General features: G+C 52.0%; 1 protein-coding gene across 5 annotated transcripts in view; it reads left to right on the plus strand.

Annotated features, from left to right (window-relative positions):
- LOC116952250 (uncharacterized) overlaps window positions 1-20,325 on the plus strand; it is a 285,282-nt gene extending 264,957 nt beyond the window's left edge. For 3 of the 5 annotated variants that reach the window (XM_076074171.1, XM_032971438.2, XM_076074169.1), the window contains 13 exons: window positions 2,135-2,268; window positions 2,648-2,770; window positions 6,330-6,464; window positions 7,170-7,266; window positions 7,984-8,040; window positions 8,708-8,831; window positions 12,590-12,679; window positions 13,704-14,198; window positions 15,462-15,613; window positions 16,933-17,257; window positions 17,878-18,197; window positions 18,394-18,523; window positions 19,734-20,325. In XM_076074171.1, coding sequence (XP_075930286.1) covers window positions 2,135-2,268; window positions 2,648-2,770; window positions 6,330-6,464; window positions 7,170-7,266; window positions 7,984-8,040; window positions 8,708-8,831; window positions 12,590-12,679; window positions 13,704-14,198; window positions 15,462-15,613; window positions 16,933-17,257; window positions 17,878-18,197; window positions 18,394-18,523; window positions 19,734-19,899 — 2,348 coding nt within the window. In that variant the 3' untranslated portion in view covers window positions 19,900-20,325. The remainder of the gene's footprint in view (window positions 1-2,134; window positions 2,269-2,647; window positions 2,771-6,329; window positions 6,465-7,169; window positions 7,267-7,983; window positions 8,041-8,707; window positions 8,832-12,589; window positions 12,680-13,703; window positions 14,199-15,461; window positions 15,614-16,932; window positions 17,258-17,877; window positions 18,198-18,393; window positions 18,524-19,733) is intronic. The other 2 variants (XM_076074168.1, XM_076074170.1) reach the window with 2 other exon arrangements.
- Window positions 20,326-21,580: the final 1,255 nt, after the last annotated feature.

Consider the following 21,580-nt stretch of genomic DNA (forward strand, 5'->3'; position numbering starts at 1 on the left):
TAATGAGGGAAATAAGTATTTGACCCCTCTGCAAAACACGACTTAGTAATTGGTGGTGAAACTCTTGTTGGCAATCACAGAGGTCAGACGTTTCTTGTAATTGGCCACCAGGTTTGCACACATCTCAGGAGGGATTTTGTCCCACTCCTCTTTGCAGATCTTCTCCAAGTCATTAAGGTTTCGAGGCTGACGTTTGGCAACTCGAACCTTCAGCTCCCTCCACAGATTTTCTATGGGATTAAGGTCTGGAGACTGGCTAGGCCACTCCAGGACCTTAATGTGCTTCTTCTTGAGCCACTCCTTTGTTGCCTTGGCCATGTGTTTTGGGTCATTGTCATGCTGGAGTAACCATCCACGACCCATTTTTAATGCCCTGGCTGAGGGAAGGAGGTTCTCACCCAAGATTTGACGGTACATGGCCCCGTCCATCGTCCCTTTAATGCGGTGAAGTTGTCCTGTCCCCTTAGCAGAAAAACACCCCCAAAGCATAATGTTTCCACCTCCATGTTTGACGGTGGGGATGGTGTTCTTGGGGTCATAGGCAGCATTCCTCCTCCAAACACGGCAAGTTGAGTTGATGCCAGAGCTCCATTTTGGTCTCATTTGACCAGAACACTTTCACGTAGTTGTCCTCTGAATCATTCAGATGTTCATTGGCAAACCTCAGACGGGCATGTATATGTGCTTTCTTGAGCAGGGGTATCTTGCGGGCGCTGCAGGATTTCAGTCCTTCGTGGTGTAGTGTGTTACCAATTGTTTTATTGGTGACTATGGTCCCAGCTGCCGTGAGATCATTGACAAGATCCTCCCGTGTAGTTCTGGGCTGAATCCTCACCGTTCATGATCATTGCAACTCCACGAGGTGATATCTTGCATCGAGCCCCAGGCCGAGGGAGATTGACAGTTCTTTTGTGATTCTTCTATTTGCGAATACTCGCACCAACTGTTGTCACCTTCTCACCAAGCTGCTTGGCAATGGTCTTGTAGCCCATTCCAGCCTTGTGTAGGTCTACAATCTTGTCCCTGACATCCTTGGAGAGCTCTTTGGTCTTGGCCATGGTGGAGAGTTTGGAATCTGATTGATTGATTACTTCTGTGGACAGGTGTCTTTTATACAGGTAACAGGCTGAGATTAGGAGCACTCCCTTTAAGTGTGCTCCTAATCTCAGCTCGTTACCTGTATAAAAGACACCTGGGAGCCAGAAATCTTTCTGATTTCTGATTGAGAAATCCCTCCTGAGATGTGTGCAAACCCGGTGGCCAACTACAAGAAACGTCTGACCTCTGTGATTGCCAACAAGGGTTTTGCCACCAATTACTAAGTCATGTTTTGCAGAGGGGTCAAATACGTATTTCCCTCATTAAAATCCCAATCAATTTATAACATTTTTGACATGCGTTTTTCTGGATTTTGTTGTTATTCTATCTCTCACTGTTCAAATAAACCTACCATTAAAATTATAGACTGATCATTTCTTTGTCAGTGGGCAAACGTACAAATCAGCAGGGGATCAAATACTTTTTTCCCTCACTGTAATAATCATCTCCACGTCTTCAAATCACCCAGAATGCCCCCTTACACCCCCCCCCCCCCCCGATCATATCAGATCTTGAAAAGCTAAGCAGCGTCAAGCCTGGATAGTGCTTGGATGGGTGACACTGATGTGCAGAGGAGAGGCATTGCAAAAAACACGTTTGCAGTAGGAAGGCGATGTTTGCTGTGTGTGATCCCAAATTGTGAGACATTTCAATCTAGATTTTAAGTTTTCGTGACTGCAGGGATCCACACTCTTTGGTTCTTTCGGTAACGTCACGTAGGTAGAAAATAAAACAATTTTACAGTAATGGGATCTTTTGGCCAATGCCAATTGCATTGCATGATTTATTTATTTTTTGCTCTGGGAGAAGGAAACGAGAAAAACCGGAGGAAATACACGTGCCACAGGGGAGAACGTTCATCCATGCTCCACGCAGAAAGTTAACCCGAGTCTGGAATCGTGCTACAGCCCCTTTTTTTGGCTACGAGGCACAAGTGATTCCACTGCGCCAACCTGCCACCCAGTGGCGGGCATGCGAATGTCCGTTCCTCTTCAACGTTTAACATTCCGTGCGTTCGTTGCTTTGCGTCCGTCAGTGTCCCTGGAGTGGGAGGTGAGCGAAGCTGCGCGGAAGGATCTCCTGGAAGCCTTGAAGCTAAAACACCAGGAGCTGGCTCGTCGCCTGGAGGAACGCACGAGCGAGCTCAAGCACCTGTGCTTGCGGGAGGCTGTGAGTCACCTCCCTCTCCCCGCAACATTTCCCACTCTCCCCTGCTCCCTCTGCCCTCCCCTCCTCCCTGCAACATTTCCCCCCTCCCCTTCCCCCTTCCCCAAATTGCGATGTTCAAGTAATGCCATTCACGGGCTGTGGCGTCACAGGACATGCAAGGGTTGTGTCGGACACCGAACCCGGTGTGCCCTCTCTGCCTGCGTCCCAGGTTGCCCCACTGGGCACGCGGCTAGAAAGGCTCTCGCCTTGCATGTCTGCGTGGCGACTCCTAGCAGCTCAGTTTGGCCTTCGTGCGAATACTCCCCCACGTTTGTGTGTGGTGTGCCGGGCGACGGCGACGTAAGAGACGTGTGTCCATGCGGCGCGCCGACTTCCACAGGAGCTGACGGGCACCCTGCCCGTGGAGTACCCCAAGGGGCCCGGGGAGAAGCTTCCTGCGGTGCGACGGCGCGTGGGCACGACGTTCAAGCTGGACGAGAGCAAGGTGTTCCCCAAGGTGGAGGTAAGCTCGCCGAGACGCAGTGGCGGCGGCAGCACGGTGGCCCAGGGCAGACTCCTCCTGGACGCTTCGTTGCTAAATCACCCTTACCCCCCCCCCTCCAGTCGATGTTAACTACCTCGCCTGGTATGCAGGAGGTTGTGGGTTCGATCCCGGCCCTGACGCCTGCTGTATATTTGGAGTTTGCGTGTCTGTCATCACGGTGGCTAGGAGATGTTAACTACCTCGCCTGGTATGCAGGAATTCGTGGGTTCGATACCAGCCCTGACGCCTGCTGTATATTTGGAGTTTTGCTTATTTCTCTCCCCGTGGTCGCGTGAATTAATTTGTTAAAACTATAAAACTAAGCTTTTTTTATGTTACTTGGTAAAGCCCACTGAGCTATATAGCTCTTTTTTTCAGAGGCGACCTGGCTATCACGATTGATAGCTCAACGAAGTGGCTTATCTTGTGGACATTATTTGCAGCCAAAGACTCTTAAACGCATGTCGTTTATAAATGGACGGTCCAATGCTCCAGTAGGACCATTAACCATCAACGCTCAATTAAGTCACCCGTCATAAACGAGCCGCCGCTCGGCCAGTGTGAAAGTGGTTTCCGTGATGGCCTGGATAGGATGGCCTGCAAACGTCATTGGATACTAGGCGTCACGTTTATTATAGGGCCACATCTTTAAATCGCTTCGCGCCATGCCGTGCGTAGCCTTTTCAAGATGTCGGATCGGATCAAAATCCACCCTTTGAACAGATGGCCTGGGATAGCCGAGAGACATCCATTCGTCGTGGTCTTCCTCAAACAGATTCCACTTGCCGAATTCAAAGCTCGCCCATGCCAGTTGTTGCCAACCGGCAATCCTGCGCAGAGGCTAAATATTGACCCCAGCCGTCGTCCCTCAGAGAGAGTGGTGGGCCCCTACCACGAAATGAGCGATGCCCCCAATGCTCAGTTTTGAGAGGGGAGACACTTTAATTTTGATGTGAACTCAATATGCCACCGCTGTTTAATTAATAATAACAGTGCAGTGCTGGGATGGTGTTTAGGGGTAATAGTACATTGTCCATTGGTACCTGGGCAAATTGGCTTTTGATGGTGTAATGCCTATTGTGCGTGGGGGGGGGTCGGGGGCGGGATCTCCCAGTGATACGGAAATTAAACTCGCAAACAGGTTGAGAAGCGTGTTATATAAAACACATTATTACGACAATGTACAGAAGTATCCATGCCGTTGTGTATTACGTAGAGTAATTCCGCTAATAGTGATGCTCATTATATTGAAATAGAAGAGATGGAAAGCGGAGTAAAAATCGCAAAAAGGAAATTGAAATAGGACTTGCGAATCATGGCCCTAACTATAGTGCCAATTTGGACAATTTATACAGACGTTAATAATTGTAATCCATTTGGTCAAACCCACTTCTGGATGAAGGCTTCCTCCGCAGTCGGGGGAAGTTGGTTGACTATACTTCACCATGGCAGGTCAGTGCAGATTGGTGGAAAGGGGTGGGGGGGAGATGCCAAAGGCCACTGCTATACACCAGGTATGGCACTCACACTCGGGTTGCTTGGTTTAAAGGGCAGTGTGATAACACTGCACCACTGATTTACCCCCGTGTTGTACATATACATTACCAAATCACAGTATTTAAGGTAGGCAAGCTTCCAACGGTTGGTGTATTCTATTCCTGCACATGATCGCAATATGTTCAGGAGCTAAATGGCAACAGAGGGGTCTACTAGCCACTATAAGAGAGCTTCAGGGTAGAGAGTTTGTGTAGTTTTTATATTCCTCTGTTGAAGGAGCACGGACTACAGTGGTTTACTATGTGGGTACATAGTTTGGGATGCGTGGCCACAATCGTACCACTGTGGCTTGCACGCCTTGAATTTTCCATTCACGGAGGAGGAGATGTGCGCATCGGCACGTTGACCTTCTGACGCAATTGAATGTTACCACCAGCGGTTGTCTTCAAGGAATTATTAACAAGGCATTCCGCACGGTGAAACCGTGCCCTCGGTTCGTTCCCAGTGACACGGCAGATGACGCCATGCGATTTGTCAGGTGTGGATTTACTGGAACGAGGACGTCGAATGACACGCGTTTTCATGAAGACGTCTCAGGACGTCAGGGGCAACGAAACCGCTGCTGGCTGGCTGTGGGCGAGCCATTAAATCTGTTATTACACCCGTGACCACGCCGTGACATTCATTTAGATTTCACTCTGGCCCCAGGCTGCAGCCTTTGGAAGCTCGGTGCTCAATAATGTCTCCCTACAAATGTGGCTTTGGTGGCAGTGATGATGATAAAATAGTGCCGCTCAGCGTTTCTGGTACAGCTGCACGTACAGAAAAGAGACAAATCAACCCTATTTATTTTGGCATCCGTTAGAAATTTTCGCATCTTATAGGGCACTCAAAATTGTGCCTTGGGTGTGAGTACACATTATATATGTATGATGTTTTATCGCAATTCCAAGCACTTTTTACACCTTAAGAAATCCATGTAACCAGAAAAATGTATGCGGGCTGCAAGCAAAACTAACACCAAGATGACAACACGATGACTCTTGATTGTGTTCGAATATATATCCTTGTTTTCACCGTTGGGCTCAGGCCACATTATCCGCCAATGTCGTGAGAGGGCTGCTCAGCATACATCGCAATTGGGCAGCAGTCATCAATGACAGCTACGCTGTATTGACGAGACCTAATAATACCGATAACAAAACTGGGATATCTGCAGTGTCCTTGTTATCCTTCTGCTGCCGAATAAAAGACAGAGGACCACACAATGAGCTCCTTAGGACAAGGGTCCTAGTACAGACGGGGTCCGTGCCTGTACGATCAACAGTTCACCAGCATTGTCTCAAGCAAGCCCGACTGCTGGTGATACCTTGTATGTCAAAACATACTTCGCTCATCTCCAATCAATGCTGCTGAAATTATGCACTCCCAGAATGCCGTGCAGTTGATGGGATGTGTAAGAACCACTTGTTTTTTTTTTATTGCGGAGAGACGGACGTGGAGACGTGTGGTCTGCCAATTTAGTTCTTTATATTCTCCACAACGACGCGAATGATCATCGAGATGTTAGCCCGTTGGATCTGGTGGCTGTGACAGGCTGTGTGCAGGCTATATGCATGAACACTGCCACCTTCTTGTCATATAAATTATGCTGGGACTTGCTGTTGTGCATTTTGCATAAACATGTGATCGTCGTATGCTTCTGTTCTGAGGCAGTGTTTCCGATGACAGTGAGGAAACCGTTTTATATAACCATCGTCATGGCCAATGCAAACGATGATGCTACGTGACCAACTCCCCATCAACTTCCTTCCGCCAGATCCCACAACGGTTGCAATCAACACCTCCTGTGACCCTCTCCCTGCCCCCAACCCCGCAAGATCCACTCGTGGTATCGCGGTAGGCCCAGCCTTAGGCCCGGCCTCGTCTTCCGACTAGCGCGGCTGGCTGCGTACGGTGCGAAACACGTTAAACATCCATAACTCTTCTCCGTGACCCTCGAGCGGGGCGCTAACGCGGGCGCTGCCGTGCGGTCTGCCAGCAGGAGGAGGACGTGGAGCGGCTGGAGCGAGAGTTCGCCATCCAGCAGAAGATCGTGGAGGCCGCGCACAAGCTCGCGCGGGACCCCAACATCACGAAGAAAGTTCGCAAGAAACGGAAGGCAGCCTACACGCAGGTACTCCCACACCGGCAGCCGTACGGCGATGGTGGTGGGTGCCATGCTGGGACCCGGTTGCCCGTGGCATCGCACCCACGTAAATGTCTGCAGACTTGCTGGCAGCCGCAGGAACTTGACAATGTACAAAACGTGGCCCGCATGAAATTTTGTTTTTTTCAATGTGGGTGCTGTGACACCGTCCAAAGTGAAATATCGATCAACGGGGATATGCCAGGTCTGCGCTTGTCATTAATTGCCAGCGCCGATTGAGCGCTCAATTTTCGACAACGGACATAAAAAACTAAAACGCTTCTCAATCGTCAATAACACTTTGGCCTTCAAAAGAGATCCTATTTATAATGGGGGTGGCGTTCCTTCACAGTGAGAGGCCGGTAGAGGTGCTGCAGTTGCTTGTCACCGCTGCTTCGTCTCGGCATCATCCCCAAGCCTCCAATGCCGTCACGGGGATCTTTTAACAGCCGTGGTGAAGCACACGCGCGTCACATATTTTGTGGTTAAATGGACCTGCGACATTAACCAGGGCGGTCTGCCGGATTCAATTCGCAGGCATCCCGAGTCGTTCCTCCTCCCCCCCCCCCCCGCTGTTGCAGAGTGAGAGGATACGGTGTATCGCAAGTCGAAATAATTAGGTGAAAAAAATAAGTGGGCGTCGTTCAGATTGCTCACTTCTTCTTTGGTATCGACGCGCACGCACGCACACAGGACGCGCGTCGCCTTCAGGCCATCGAAGACGCCATCAACGAGCTGCGGCTGCGCGTTGGCAAGAAGCCGACGGAGCGCACATCAGTCATCATCACAGGTATGGTGGGAAGGGGCGGCTGGCCAGGGGGGTGGTGGCTGGCCAGGGGGGTGGCGGCTGGCCAGGGGGGAGGCCGTCTCACTGGGGCATCCGTGCGTGCAGAGCTTAACCACGTCTCACCGCTGGATGTCGCGCCGCTACTGCCATGCACCATCAACTGTTGCTTTCAACCAATTGGGATGGATGGAGGAATGGTGCACATTCTAAACCTGGAGATCTCAGTACAGGATTGCCAAAGTCTCTTCCGGGTTTGATAGATTAGGTTTGTCAAAAGTTGTACAAATTCGACTTACTATTTAACATTCCCCCAGGCTTGCTGAAAAGCCAAATCAACTGGCAAATTTGCGTATGGCGTGACAACTTTGTTTGGTGGGGTGGTGGAGAGTTATATTTGAAACTGTACTAAACACCTACCTCGACTATCTAACCCAAAAATAAACTGATTACGATTCATATAGCTCGTGAAACGGCATGAGGGAGGAAGTCCCTAGGCTCATTGGCAGTGCCACTGTGCCTAGGCTTCTGTTTAAGTGGTGCAAGGTTTGCCCGGATACTCACCAAAAGCATGGAAATATGCCAAATAAATGGAGTTGACTATGATGGGCGCTGTTCAGATTCTTCTCGGAGAGGCTGCAGAAAGTATGACCTGCGCACATTATGAATATTTCGACATCGCTAACATACTTCACCAAGTGCTCTTATACCTTCCCTTGGCAGACGACAGCATCCTGATGGACGACGGGTCGCAATCGGACGGAGTGATTTTGGACGACGGTAAGCATTATGAACGGAGCATTTTCCCCGAGAGCATCAATCTTTGATGAGCGTTTGAAGCCGATGCATAGATTATTTTTTTTTTTGCGCTTTGACGTTGCGTATGAACTTTTACACAAGCGACTGCTCACCGACCTCTTTGGCGGCAGGTGGAGAATCGTCACGCGTCTGGCGATTATTTACCCGTGTCTAAAAGCATTTGCACGCTGTCACGGCAGTGCAATGTTGAGCACACTGGACTTGCAATCCTCGTGGCAGTTAAGCAATGGGGCATGTTTGTTAAATCCCCCTGCCAATCCCCCCCCCCCCCCCCCACAAACTTTCTTCACCCAGCAGTAACAAAAAAACAATGCACCACACAGTTAGTCGATCTGGCAGGTCACGCGCGGTGGTGGTGGGTCAAGTATGTACGCATGAAGAACTTCTGTCGCACCGCACGTAGCTAACTGTGCTCAAGTCGGAGGTGGCTACTCTCCCACCCCTTTCTAAAATACATCTGGCAGGCGCGAAAGAGTCGGCCCAGACGCCCGTCCACCTGCATGTGACGCGAGCGTGGCACCGGCGGGGCTACTTTACCCGCGAGCGAGGCCGTCGCGTGTGCACGTTGCGCTGACCGTGCGCGTTGGGTGTGCCCCCCCCCCACCCCCCCCCCCCGTTGCCTTCTCAGACGAGCCGGTGGGAACGCTGTTCTCCTCCACGCACTCGACGCCGCAGAAGCACCCGGCCACGTTCACGCCCGTGCTGCCCCGGCGGTCGGAGAGGACCTTGCGGCATCCACCCAGCCTGCGCGGGTAACCCCAACATGCCTGTCCCGGCAACACCACCGCCGCCGCCGCCGCCGCCGCCATGCGGGTCTCCCGTAGTAGAGAATGGCCCATGGAAGAAGCAGATGGTCACGCAGCTGCAGACTCGGAGGAGATTCCCTTTCAAAAGATAAAAAAAAAACTATTTTAAAAAAAAATTCTAGATTTAAAGCTTTCGTGACTGCAAGGATCCATACTCTTTGGTTCTATTCGGTAAAGTCACGTAGGTAAATAATAAAACAACAAAAATCACGACGTTTCGGCCACAACACAAGCGGCCTTCATCAGGTGAAGGGACGAGCCTGTCTGGAGGACAGCGCTGTCCTCCAGACAACACAAGCGGCCTTCACCTGATGAAGGCCGCTTGTGTTGTGGCCGAAACGTCGTGATTATTGTTGTTTTATTATTTACCTACGTGACTTTACCGAATAGAACCAAAGAGTATTTTAAAAAAACTCACAACGCAACTCAACCAATCGTTAATTTGTTTTTGCATGGAAAGTCCCGTTTAGCCAGTTACTCGGCTACGTTGCAAGGGAGATCGGTATTGGCTAAATAGCCATATCTTCACAAATGTACTGCTAGTTACTTTATTTGGATTCCATAAAGCATCATCATCCCCCCCACTGCAAAAACGACCCTCCTGAAAACAAGCCTTGAGACTCCGCAAAAAAAGCCTTCCTGTGCGGTCACTGGTGACCAGGCTGAGACCATCAACTTTGCTCGACTTAAGGACCTGGTTTTAATCGTGGACAACTGCCTGGAATCGAACCCAGGTTTCTCAACCGTGCTGGCTCAGTCTTCCAGTAGCCCACCTCTGGACTTCCCCTTTTAATCACGATTTTATCAACATTCTCGGCATCACCACCGGCACGATCGTGATCAGCATTAACCCTTACGGTCATTGTCATCGACTTCATTATCATTGGTCATCGATTTTTATCGTCATTGGTGTCGCATTGAAAATGTAGAAGCATCATCAGTGTATTCCAAACCACCATAAACATCAGCTTCTTCAACTTTTTAATAAACAACGCCACAGACTGTCATCCGTGAATTAAATAGCGTTGCCTTCCTCACCATTGTTATGGGCATCATCATGAACACCACCGGTATTGCCATCATCAGGAACACCACCAGTATTGCCATTGATATTAACTTCATCATTATTAGCATCACCATCATATTTACCATAGTTAACACCATCACCTGCATCATCCATCACTCTTACAAGTACTGCCCAGCAGGTCACGGTTTTAGCATGACCTCATGCATGTGGGTTATCGATCATGGAGCAGTTTCAGTAATACCAGAATCAATAAGTAATTTGGTCGAGTTTTTGAATGGGCGCCACGGTGGCGAGATGTTAACTACCTCGCCTGGTGTGCAAGGAGGTCGTGGGTTCGATGCCAACCCTGACACCTGCTGTATATTTGGAGTCTGTGTACCTCCTGTGACCACTTGGATTTTGACAGGTCCTTCAGTTCATCCCCTCCACGTTTAGAATCAACGTGTGTTTAGACTATTTGACTACTGCTATGAATTTCCACACAGATAAGCCACTTCGTTGAGCTATCGTTTGTGGCCAGGTCGCTTCTGAAAGAAAAAAAAGTTACATAGATCAGTGGGTCTTACCTGGTAAAATACAAATAGTTTAGTTTTTAATGGGACGCAAATGGCTTTACCCGTTCACATTGTTCCCTCTGGTGGAAACACTTTGAAATTAACTTTTGCTACTGGAGAGAATCTCGGGCTGAAAACCGGTACTAGTGCATTGTACTTGTACAAGCTGGGTAGAATTGATAGATCAGGGTATTGTTTGTGTCAAAAAAACTCCAAAGCCAGCACGGTTTGATTCTTAGTTTACCCTCTCTGCCATATTTAAAAACAAAACATTTTTTTCAAGAATAGTGTGGTCTTAAAGAGGAAGAATATACAAAAGGTAATATTCCAGGCAGTGGCCGTTCGTCAAACAAAGGGCCATGTCTCGAAACCACACACGGTGTTGTTAACAAACGGTGAACATTCTGTTAATCCGAATGTGTTGGGGCATTCACACCGTTCTTGCAGCGCAAGGGTTACACTCGCAAGGACACGCTGCTTTTCACAGACGAGTATAGTCTGAAGTGGGGGGCAGGGGACGAACCTCTCTTGTCCATGGTTTCCCCTCACCTTCTGCGCACCTATGCGCTCCCTCCAGGCCCCCTTCAAGCGTAGCCCAATTACTGACTCTCCTGCCACCTGGCAAATAACCCCTTTTGCTATAACCCTTATCACGAGCGTAAAACTTAACCTTACAGCCTCGACGACTTGCAGCTTTGCCACAGCACTGGCACCTCCGCCACAGCACCGGCACCTCCGTGGTCCCTGGTATTTTTGGTCTGGCTCAGCCCTTTAAATACTCGAGCAAGCAGCCCCCTGCCGCCTTTTTGCCATTGGCTCATCGGCCTCATTATTAGGGGCAGGTCACCTGTTTCAACACCCCCCCCTCCCCCAACCTGGCTTAATCAGCCCTGATCACACCTCTGACAACAGGTGGCTGCCAATTGCATCAGTGGCATACCTCTCTCTCCCGACCAGTTCTACCACCCTTGGTGAAACACGGTAGACACTGCTTCGGCCTGTATCGAGGGAGTGTTCATTTGTCTCCCGTGACAGTGGTTTTCCCAGCCGTTGGGGGTGTACAGGTTGAGATCAGAAAACCACTGCACCCATAATATGCCCCTCGTTTACCCGGGAGAGCCTCACCGAGTCTCAAGACTCTTTATTCAGGAGGGTCCTGCCAAGTTCTCACGGTCGGTGGGGGAGCGATGTTGCACTGCGAAAATCCAAAATCGAGTAACTTGCAGGTAATTTATTTCAGCATTGGAATGTTTTGACCTAAACCAGTTACAATGTGTGTGTGTGTGTGTGGGGGGGGGGGGTTAGTTATGGGAGGAAACTAGAGAACCCGGAGTAATCCCATGCAGAACCCGGAGTAATCCCATGCAGAACCCGGAGTAATCGAATGCAGAACCCGGAGTAATCCCATGCAGAACCCGGAGTAATCCCATGCAGAACCCGGAGTAATCCCATGCAGAACCCGGAGTAATCCCATGCAGAACCCGGAGTAATCCCATGCAGAACCCGGAGTAATCCCATGCAGAACCCGGAGTAATCCCATGCAGGACCCGGAGTAATCCCATGCAGAACCCGGAGTAATCCCATGCAGAACCCGGAGTAATCCCATGCAGAACCTGGACTAATCCCATGCAGAACCTGGACTAATCCCACGCAGAACCCGGAGTAATCCCATGCAGAACCCGGAGTAATCCCATGCAGAACAGGGGGAGAGAGAATGTACAAACCGCACGCAGAAAGCCATCCGAGTTTGGAAAGTGAACCGGGGAACTTCTTGCCGCGAGGAACGAGCATTACGCGATGCACAAATACGAAGGGGACGTCATGGCCATACCACTCCGATGCTCCTCCCGATGCAGTTGACTGGCGTGAACCACCTGAATGTGAAATTGTGGTTGTTTGCTCTGCATCTACATCAGCCGCCATACGAAAGAGGAAGAAGACGACGATGATGAGTTACCACCGCTGCTGGCTTTATCACCCGGATGTTTTTTTTGCGCCGCCGCTGCTGCTGCTGCTGCTTGGTGGCGGCGATGCCGGGTGAGCACTCCGGCACGGCGGCTAGCGCCCTCGCGATGATCCCCGGCTTGACAGCGCGCGACGTTCTCCGCCTGTGTGCTCCACAGATCCCAGCGCTACCTGGAGACGGGGACCACCGGCGCCCAGTCCCCCTCCTCCACCTCCACCTGCTCACCGCAATACAGCCCGCAGATCCGGTGCGGCAACCCCCCGCGGTCGATCGCCGTCACCGCCATCGTCGTCACCGCCATCGTCGTCACCACGATCGTCGTCACCACCATCGTCATCATCATCATCATCAGCGGCCTTGTCAGTCATGAACTATCCACTGCTGGATGAAGGCCTCCTTCCCCTAGTCGCCTCCATTTCTCATCCAGCGCCTAGCTCGCGGCTGGTTTCATCGCTCCGTCTCCTCGGTGGATGTCCTCTTGAATGCATTCCATCCCTTGGCTGCCACTGTTGGTAGTCTTGACCACGGCCATCAACCCTTCGAGTTGCGTGTGCTGACCGAGCCCGCTCACTTTTCTTAACGCTGTAGTTAGGATGCTGCTGTTATTAACCTGATTCAGAATCAGAATTTTTTACTTATCCTGACTTATCGACTTTATCCTCACACTCTTTAGAAAATACAATTAAGTCAGTGATTGAAAATTATATTTTACATCAGCATCGATTCAATCCCCTCACCCCCAATGCAAATGTTTGTACGTCAACATAAAACAATAATTTTATGACAAATCATTAAATTGACGCAGCAGATTATACCAACACTCGTCTCATCAACGATTGGCTCGCTCCCCCTGGTGGATGCAATTCCAACGGTAGTGGCACTGAGCAAGCTGTTGGCGGTGGTACCACTGGCGAGATGTTAACTACCTCGCCTGGTATGCAGGAGGTCGTGGGTTTGATTCCTACGCCTATATATTTAGAGTTTGTGCGTGTGTCTCTCCCCGTGGTCATGTGGATTTTCCTCCGTTTTTTTCCCTCCACATTTAGAATCAACATCGACGCGTTTCGAGTTTTCGGATGCTATACATTCCCATGTGACGATCAGCCACTTCGTTTAGCTAATCATTTGCGGTAGCCAGGTCGCTTCTGAAAAAAAGAGCTACATAGCTCGGTGGGGCCTTACCTGATCAAGTTAAAAAAAAAAAGTGTTTAGTTTGTTGACGGGGGGGGGTCTGCGCCCCTGACACCTCCGTCCTCGTCGCCGGCCGCCAGGTCGTTGGAGTCCACGCCGGCGCGCGCGGCGCTCCCCTCCCCGCGGCAGCCGCTGCAGCGGAGCAGCAGCCTCGAGTCGGTGTCCTCCCGTTCGGCCGCCGCCGCCGCGGCCGCCGCCGCGGCAGCCGTGGCAGCCCGCACTCCCGGCACGTCGCGCCGGGTGGCGGCGCCGCCGCCGTCGGCCGCCGCCGCGCGCCTCGCGTCCTCTGCCCAGCTCGCCGGCGTCGGCGGCCTCCAGAGCAGCAGCAGCTCGGAGCACGTCGACGACGGCTCGTCGTCCTACACCAGCCAGTCGAGCGCCGAGCTGCCCGGCGCGCCGCCGCGCCGCCACGAGGGCCGCGACGGCGGCGGCGGCGGCGGCGGCGGCGGCGGCGGCGGTGGGATCCTGGGAGGAGCCGGCGGTGCCGCGGGTAGCATGCCCAACCTGGCGTCGGCGAACAACAACAACAACGGAGTTCACCGACGTCACCAGCTCTCGCACCTGCCCGAGCCGGGGTATGACCTTGTCTGTTTTTACGGCGACGACTGCCACGACGGCTACGCCCATCGCATCGTAGGGTCATTCGTCTCTGGCCGCCTTCTTGTGCAAAGAACAAAAATAGGAGTAGCGGCTTAGCGCAGTTGGCACGGGACCGTGTTGTATGTGCGCGCATGCTGAACTTTTTCCGCACCGTACTCGGCCAACCACGCTGATCGGAGGTGCGTGGGCAAGGACAACAAACTAAACACAATTACAACAACAACAACAAGCAGTTCTGGAGAACGAGGGCCCCCCCCCCCCACCTCCGTATGATTTCCATCCTCTTCGTGGCTCAGCACTGGGCCCCTACGCCCCATGGGGGAGGGGTGGGAAATTACAAAACCGTTACTAAAAAAACGATCTTACGTGCTGGTCTACGTGCTATGATGAAGGGACATTGCCCGAAATCTCACCGATTATATTTTCTTTTTAAGTGTGAGATTCGTGTTATTATGTTGAGTTATCTTTCCCCTGATCTCTCCCCCCCCCCCATATTAAGCTTTCACATTCTCGCTCGCGGTCCCCACTTGGGTGGGGCAGAGAGCCCAAATCCTCCCACCCCCCCCCCCCTGCCCGTTACTGTGACCGGTGCTTTGTACTGGGCTGACGTAGCGAGATGTTAACTAGTGGGTGCGGTCCAGACCCTGACGCCCGCTGTATATTTGGAGTTTGCGTGTCTCTCTCTCTCTCTCCCCCCCTGCCGTGGTCGCGTGGATTTTTCTCCGGGTTCTCCGGTTATTTCCCTCCACATTTAGAATCAACAACACGCGTGTCAAGTGTTTGGCTGCTGCTATAAATGTCCGTGCGATGATGATAATTCACTTGGTTGGGCTATCATTTGTGATAGCCAGGTCGCTTCTGAAAAAATATATAGCTCAGTGGGCCTTGCATTTCTTTTTTTAATAGTGTAATAGTTTAGTTGGGTCACAGAAAATGATCTGAAAAATTGTTCTTTAAAAACGCAGAATTCATCACCTTTGTTATTGCTAATCGCTTATGACAGAAAAGTAGTGGACCTTCATCTTTCGAGCATTGAAGCGAGCGGATACCACGTTTCCTTCGTGTATCAGTCTCCCCACGTCACAGGAAAAACACGCGGCCCATCAGCCGCACGGTAGTTCTGGGAGTGCATCAATTCAGCAGAATCGATTCAAGACAAGCTGTGCAGGGCAACCATCCAAAGCATTCGCAAATAAAAATTGTCACCCGCCGCTGCCGCCGTTGCTATTCCTCACCAGGTCTGCGAGTGGCGCCCCCATGCGAGCGCTGACGCCGTCTCGCTGCCGGGGCTACGACGCGCTGAGCGAGGGCCGCTACAACGTCCACGCCTTCCGCAACCTCCACCACCAGCTGGACGGCGCGCCCCCACGCGACCCCGATCCGCAGCGAGGTGACGGAGCCGCTGTGACTTTGTGTACACACGGGAGACTCTCGATTATCGGCGTGCGGTTCGTCCGATTGGCGGATTGACAGCTCACCTGAGATTTTGATGTAAATTAATAACTCGTGGATTTTTTCCGCTGAAGCCCAAATTGATCATCTTAAAAGCAGTTATGCATTGTTATTCCTGGAGACGTTCATTGCAGGTCACGTGCTTAAAGTGAACACACATGTGCTCCAGTTAATCCGAAAACACACATGATCGCCTCTACGGTACAGTCATTGCATATCTTTACAACAGTGGGCGGAGTTTGATTGATGTTGATTGGCATGGCTCTGCTGTCCACTAAGTGGGCAGTCTTCTTCATTAACAAACTAAATTTTCTTAATTTAGACCTATATTAGTGTTTTTTGGCATGGAGATCCGCGGAAAATTTATCTTTTTGGATTATCCGCGATTTTAAATAATCCACGATCGTCGTTCTTTGTCATTAGCGCGGAAAATAGAGAGTCTACTGTACTAAACTTTTTTCGCACCGTGCGTAGCCAACCCTGCTTATCGGAGACGCAGTGGACTCAAAAAGTCAAGCCAATATTGGTGCTAATCTTCCATTTACAGCCCTGAGCCAGCGGTGGAAATTCCACATTCCTATGGCAGGGGGAGAAAGTCTCCCCATAGGACAACCACAAAGTGGTACTCATTTGAGCAACCTCAGAAGAGCATTGGCCAGGTGCAATTCCAAAATCTGAATTTAAACTCGCGTTCCTCACGATGGCGAGCCGCTAACCCTGCTGCTGAGCCACTGTCTGTGTGTTGAACTTCTTTCGCACCGTACGTTGCCAACCATGCTAACCGGAGGTGCGGGGGTGAAGGGCAGCAAACTAAGCACAAAAAGCAGTTCTAAAGAAATTAGTTTTTAATCTACATGATTTAGAAGTGCACAGCTCCAATCTGAATGTGCGCGAAGCGGTGACCGTCTTTGTTCGATGGCTAGCCAAAAGCTGCTGCTGCGAGGATGACCGGAGTTTGCGTGATGGTTTACGCTCCAAAGAGGATCCTTACAAAGAGAATCCTTGCTTGCTTAAAAAGTCCTAGCAGTTCACCATCATTGGTTCAAGCAAGCCTGACGAGACACTGAATGTCGATACCGGTCCAGAAACGCCTGGCATTGAACCGCTTTCTGCTTAATAGCTGCACTCCCAGAAGGCCGTGCGTTCGACAGGTTGTATAAGGGATACCTTTATATTGTTAACGCCGAGAGACAAATATGGGAAAGAGTGTTGTTATTTACGTCGTCGTAACATCACGGTTGTCGCTCACCTGCCCAGGCATGGAGTCGCTGGGCTGTTACCGTGGCAACTACGACGCGGCGGCTGACCTGGCGACGATGGGGGGAGGGGGGCGGCACTTCGTGCCGTTCTTCTCGCCCGTCACCACGCTCGCCATGACACAGCGGTCACTTTCGCCGGCGCCCGGCTCTCCGTACCTGCTACACTCCCAGCATCCACATCATCATCAGCAGCAGCAGCATCAGCAGCAGCCACTGCAGCAGCATCATCAGCGACGACACATGCTGCAGCATCAGCAGTACTCGCTGCCAATGGACCGCCGCGAACCGCACCGCCAGTATGTCTCCTCGGAGCTGCACAGGTGGTACGTGGCGTGCCCGTCCCTCTCGCTCCTCTGCCTCCACCGGCAGCGGTGGTCATTTTCTTGCGTTTTAATCATCGCTTATATTGCCCCACCCCCACCGCCGCCGCTCCCGATTTCATCGCGATTGTGCGATGATGGTGCGCATTCAACGTGCGATCGGTGCCGTGAGGTCGAAGGCATCCATCGGCATCTCTCACCCCGGGCGGCACAAAAGCCCCCCTTGCGTGTTGGGAGAACGAATGGCCCACGGAAAGGAATGTCGCGTAGCTAGCTCTGAAAATCCCTTCGAGCGAGCCGGCCGCAAGCACGGAGTAGAGGGCAGCACTTTCCCCCCCACCCACTCTGCCGTGCAAGTGCAATGCTTGTCGCGTGGCGATCAAACCGAAATGTTTACATCTCGAGAGGCTGGAATTTCGATGCTGTGTTTTTTTGATCGGCCGGGGCTGAAAATCGCCAAACCACTTGGGAGGACTCGGCTTATTCGCGGGCGTCTAACCGAACCCGCCGATCCCAGCGGTGCCAACCATCGTAGTGCGTCCCCCCTCCTCCCGACCATCTCCAAACCCGCTGGAGACTCTCCCACCCCGCTGCGTCGTTTGACTCTGCACTCCCCCCTCTAGGTACGTCAAGAAGCGCGGCGTCGACTTCCCCGCGTTCAGCGACGGCGCGGAGCGCGTGTTCGCGACGTCGAGCAACGATCAGCTGTACGTCGAACGCGCCGCCTGCTGCTCGTCCTCCTGCTCCTCCTCGTCGTCGCCCGCCCCCGCCGGTGCCGCCGCCCCCGCCGGCTGCCCCTCCCCGCAGCCGCGGCAGCCCCGCATCACGTCCGCGCCGCCGTACGGCTCTCCCGTCCACTACGGCGCCACCTACGACACCGCGCCGCGGCACGGCCGAACATCGGGCGGCTGGGCCGGACGCGCGCCGTGCCCCGTCTCCGCCGGTACGTGCTGCGCCGTCGCGCCCACACGCGCGCCAGCAGAGCGCTGATGACGACAATAAAAATGGTATTATCTGCGGGAACTGCGAATGATTTTCCCGCTTTTGGAAATGCAGTGTTCGCGAATGACACCGGACTAGTGGGTGCGGCCAACAACGGGGAATTCTGAAAGAGCGTTTCTCCGTGTGGTCCGCCGCAGCAACCTTACCGCTCATCCCCAAGCGAGGCCCCGCGCCCGGCTCCTCGATGGGGCCGTCCCACCACTCCCCGCCGGGCCACCACCCTGCGATGTACACGCACCGGCACTCCATCCCCAATACGCCGCGCCGGTGAGCCCCTGGCCCCGCCCCCACCCCCCACCCCGACCCCCACCAGCGACCTGTCAGCTGTTTTTTTTTAATGGACCTAGACATTGCATAGCACCACTTGAGTAGGATGCAAAGCGATGGCATCTGCCCCACCCAACGTGATGCCACGGTGGCGAGATGTTAACTCCCTCGCCTGGTATGCAGGAGGTCGTGGGTTCGATCCTGACCCTGATGCCTGCTATATATTTGGAGTCTGCGTGTGTCTCTCTCCTCCGGTTTTTCCCTCCACGTTTAGAATCAACGGGCGTTTAGAGTATTTCGCTGCTATACATTTCCACATGAAGATAAGCCGCTTTGTTGAGCTGCCATTTGTGGGCAGGTCACTTCTGCAAAAAGAGCTACATAGCTCAGTGGGCCTTACCTGGTAAAAATAAAAAAAAATGTTTTAGTTTTAACTCCCTCCTCATCCCCGGCCCACCTCCAAAGTTACTGGGGAGGGCGTCCAGACCACCCATCACGACGATTCAAACTGCACGCAAGTTAATAATAGGGTTTTTTCTCCTTTTTTTTCTGGCAACAAAACTGAAACCTTTTTACAGGAATTCATGTCTGCATTAACCACAATACCTGCAGTCAAAATGCAAACAAAAAACATACTATGATAATATATGCATTGTCCTTGAAACTGATTGGTCCACACCAATGGACGGCTTTCTTTTGAGCCTCGACCCAATTGGTGATCGACCAGATGTGGTCCATTGGTGTGGACCAATCAGTTTCAAGGACAATGCATATATTATCATAGTATGTTTTTTGTTTGCATTTTGACTGCAGGTATTGTGGTTAATGCAGACATGAATCCTTGTAAAATGGTTTCAGTTTTGTTGCCAGAAAAAAGGGGAAAAAACCCTATTATTACATTTTGGTACTGGCAAAGGAGGTCTAATGATGCACGGAAGTTGTCGGCCAGTGAATCACATTGGGCAAGGGCGGTGCAGCGCTTGGCACACTGCGCTCCGAACCCTATTGAGGCTATACTGGGGGACCGTTGCCTCGGTAAAGTTACAGGACAAAAATACCCTATATGTTAACTTTAAGCGTGAAAGGCAAGCTACGCCCCACAGACTGCGGTGCAATTTCGTATCGGTTTTGCTCGTTTGCCGTAAGTGCCCGTAGAGGTCGCTTCGTAGCAACTCGCTCGCGCTCCTTGCGTTTTGCCCCGCCGCGTCAGCTTCTACACGGAGCCGGCGCAGCACCGGCAGCGGAGGAACAGCGACGCGACCGCCCTCGACGACGACGACCACCGCCGTCACCACAGCGGCGGCGGCGGCGACGACGACGACAGGGACCTGCAGTGGATGGGCGACAGCGACCCGAAACCCGGCACCCTCGTTTGACGACCCTGCACCCGGTGCTGGGCTGACGACGAGGCTCCCGCCGAGCGGATAGGGCACGCGGCGAGAAGGTCCCACCACCTCGACCCCCAGCCCGTACCCCTTCCGTATGACCTCCTCCCTCGCCCAGCGCCCAGCCAATAGAAACCACCGCCCCCCCCCCCCCACCCCGCCTCCCCGAGTGTTTGGTGGCCAATTTGCAACGAACGTCAGCGCGCGGTCACGCAGAGAGGAATTATTTTTTTCTGCTTCTGGACTGAGGAGGCCAAATTGGAGATTTGAGGCGGTCGCACGGAGGGTCACGCCAAGGAGGTCGGTGGCCTCCAAAAACGAAACGACAAAGAACAACACGCAGATGCGTACAACTGCTTCTTTTGGTGCCTTCCGCTTTGCCGGAGCGGCATTGGTGGTTGGGGGGGGGGGGGACGCGGTGGCGGTGGGTCGGTGGACTCGCGGGGGGGGGGGGGAGGTGGGAGAGGGGTTTGCGACTTCCGTGCGGAGCAGTGCGGCTGGACGAGCTGCCAGGAGCCCGCACGCCGTGGGACTACGTTGTCAACTCGTCCGGTCCGATCGTCGCGATCAATTCCTCGACGCACATCGCTCAGATTGTTTGATGTGAATGTGTTGCCTCCGCGTATTTATTTATTTATTTGATCAACTGCTGGCTCACGCATCCCTTGTTTTCAAACGCTGCACGTCGGTACACCACCAACTTGTCTCCGCGTGTAATTGGGGAATTAAAGCAACTGGGGTTATATCAGTGACACTAAAGAATTAAAAAAAAAACAACCACATGAGCTGGACACTGTCTCTAGACTTACGAACCTTGTCGCAGACCGTCAGCCAGAAGAAATTATTCTTGAGAGACCTTATGAGATTGTGCAGATCCCTGTGCCTATGAACGTCACTCTGAGAATGGTGAAATATCTAAATTGTGCAGCCTCTTGGTATAAAAGGCAGCTATAAACATGGCCAATGTGGCCGGGCGTCACGGCCAATGCATGTAGATACAGACCTGGCCAACTGTTGTAGGTGCAGATGAGTATCCCTTGTAAAAAAATGTCAGTTGAGCGTGACGGAAAATCTATTAATACTACATAAGAAAGCAATGTGCGATTCAATGTTCGATACAAATGTTTTGTCGGCCGCGATTTTACGATGATCCCATTTTGCATTCTGCTGAGCGGCTGGGTTCAAAAGTCTCGGTTCCCGACTGGAAGATCGCAAAGTTCAAATCCCAAGTAAGACAGAATCGGAATATGTATTTATATTGGAGGAATCTGATAAGCTATAAAGCTCTTTTTCACAGATGTCCAGTAGGGGCACGGGATCTTTCATCCTCATGGGACTAACACAATAAGTATACGTATTTTGGGACGTGAGCAGTAGTCTTCACGTGTCGGAAATAGCACCTGCCATGGGAACGTGGAATGTATACCACGGGCTCAGGGTCACCAATAAAAGTGATTGCGACCCGAAACGCTCATTCAAGCATAAACACCTTTGACTTGTGTACGACAAACCTCCGCCAAGATCTGTTTTCCTCCACTCAGAATGTCACCGTCCACTCAGAATGTCACCGTCCGTTGTCGTTTTGACCTATGAGTGAGAGAGTGGCTGGGCTATCCAGATTTGGTCGGGTGAAAAATCACATTACATTACTACGGCCCTGACCATTGTGTAG

This window comes from Petromyzon marinus, chromosome 46, assembly GCF_048934315.1.
Source record: "Petromyzon marinus isolate PM22_M1 ecotype Great Lakes invasive population chromosome 46, UKy_Petmar_22M1.pri1.0, whole genome shotgun sequence".
Lineage (NCBI taxonomy): Eukaryota > Metazoa > Chordata > Hyperoartia > Petromyzontiformes > Petromyzontidae > Petromyzon > Petromyzon marinus.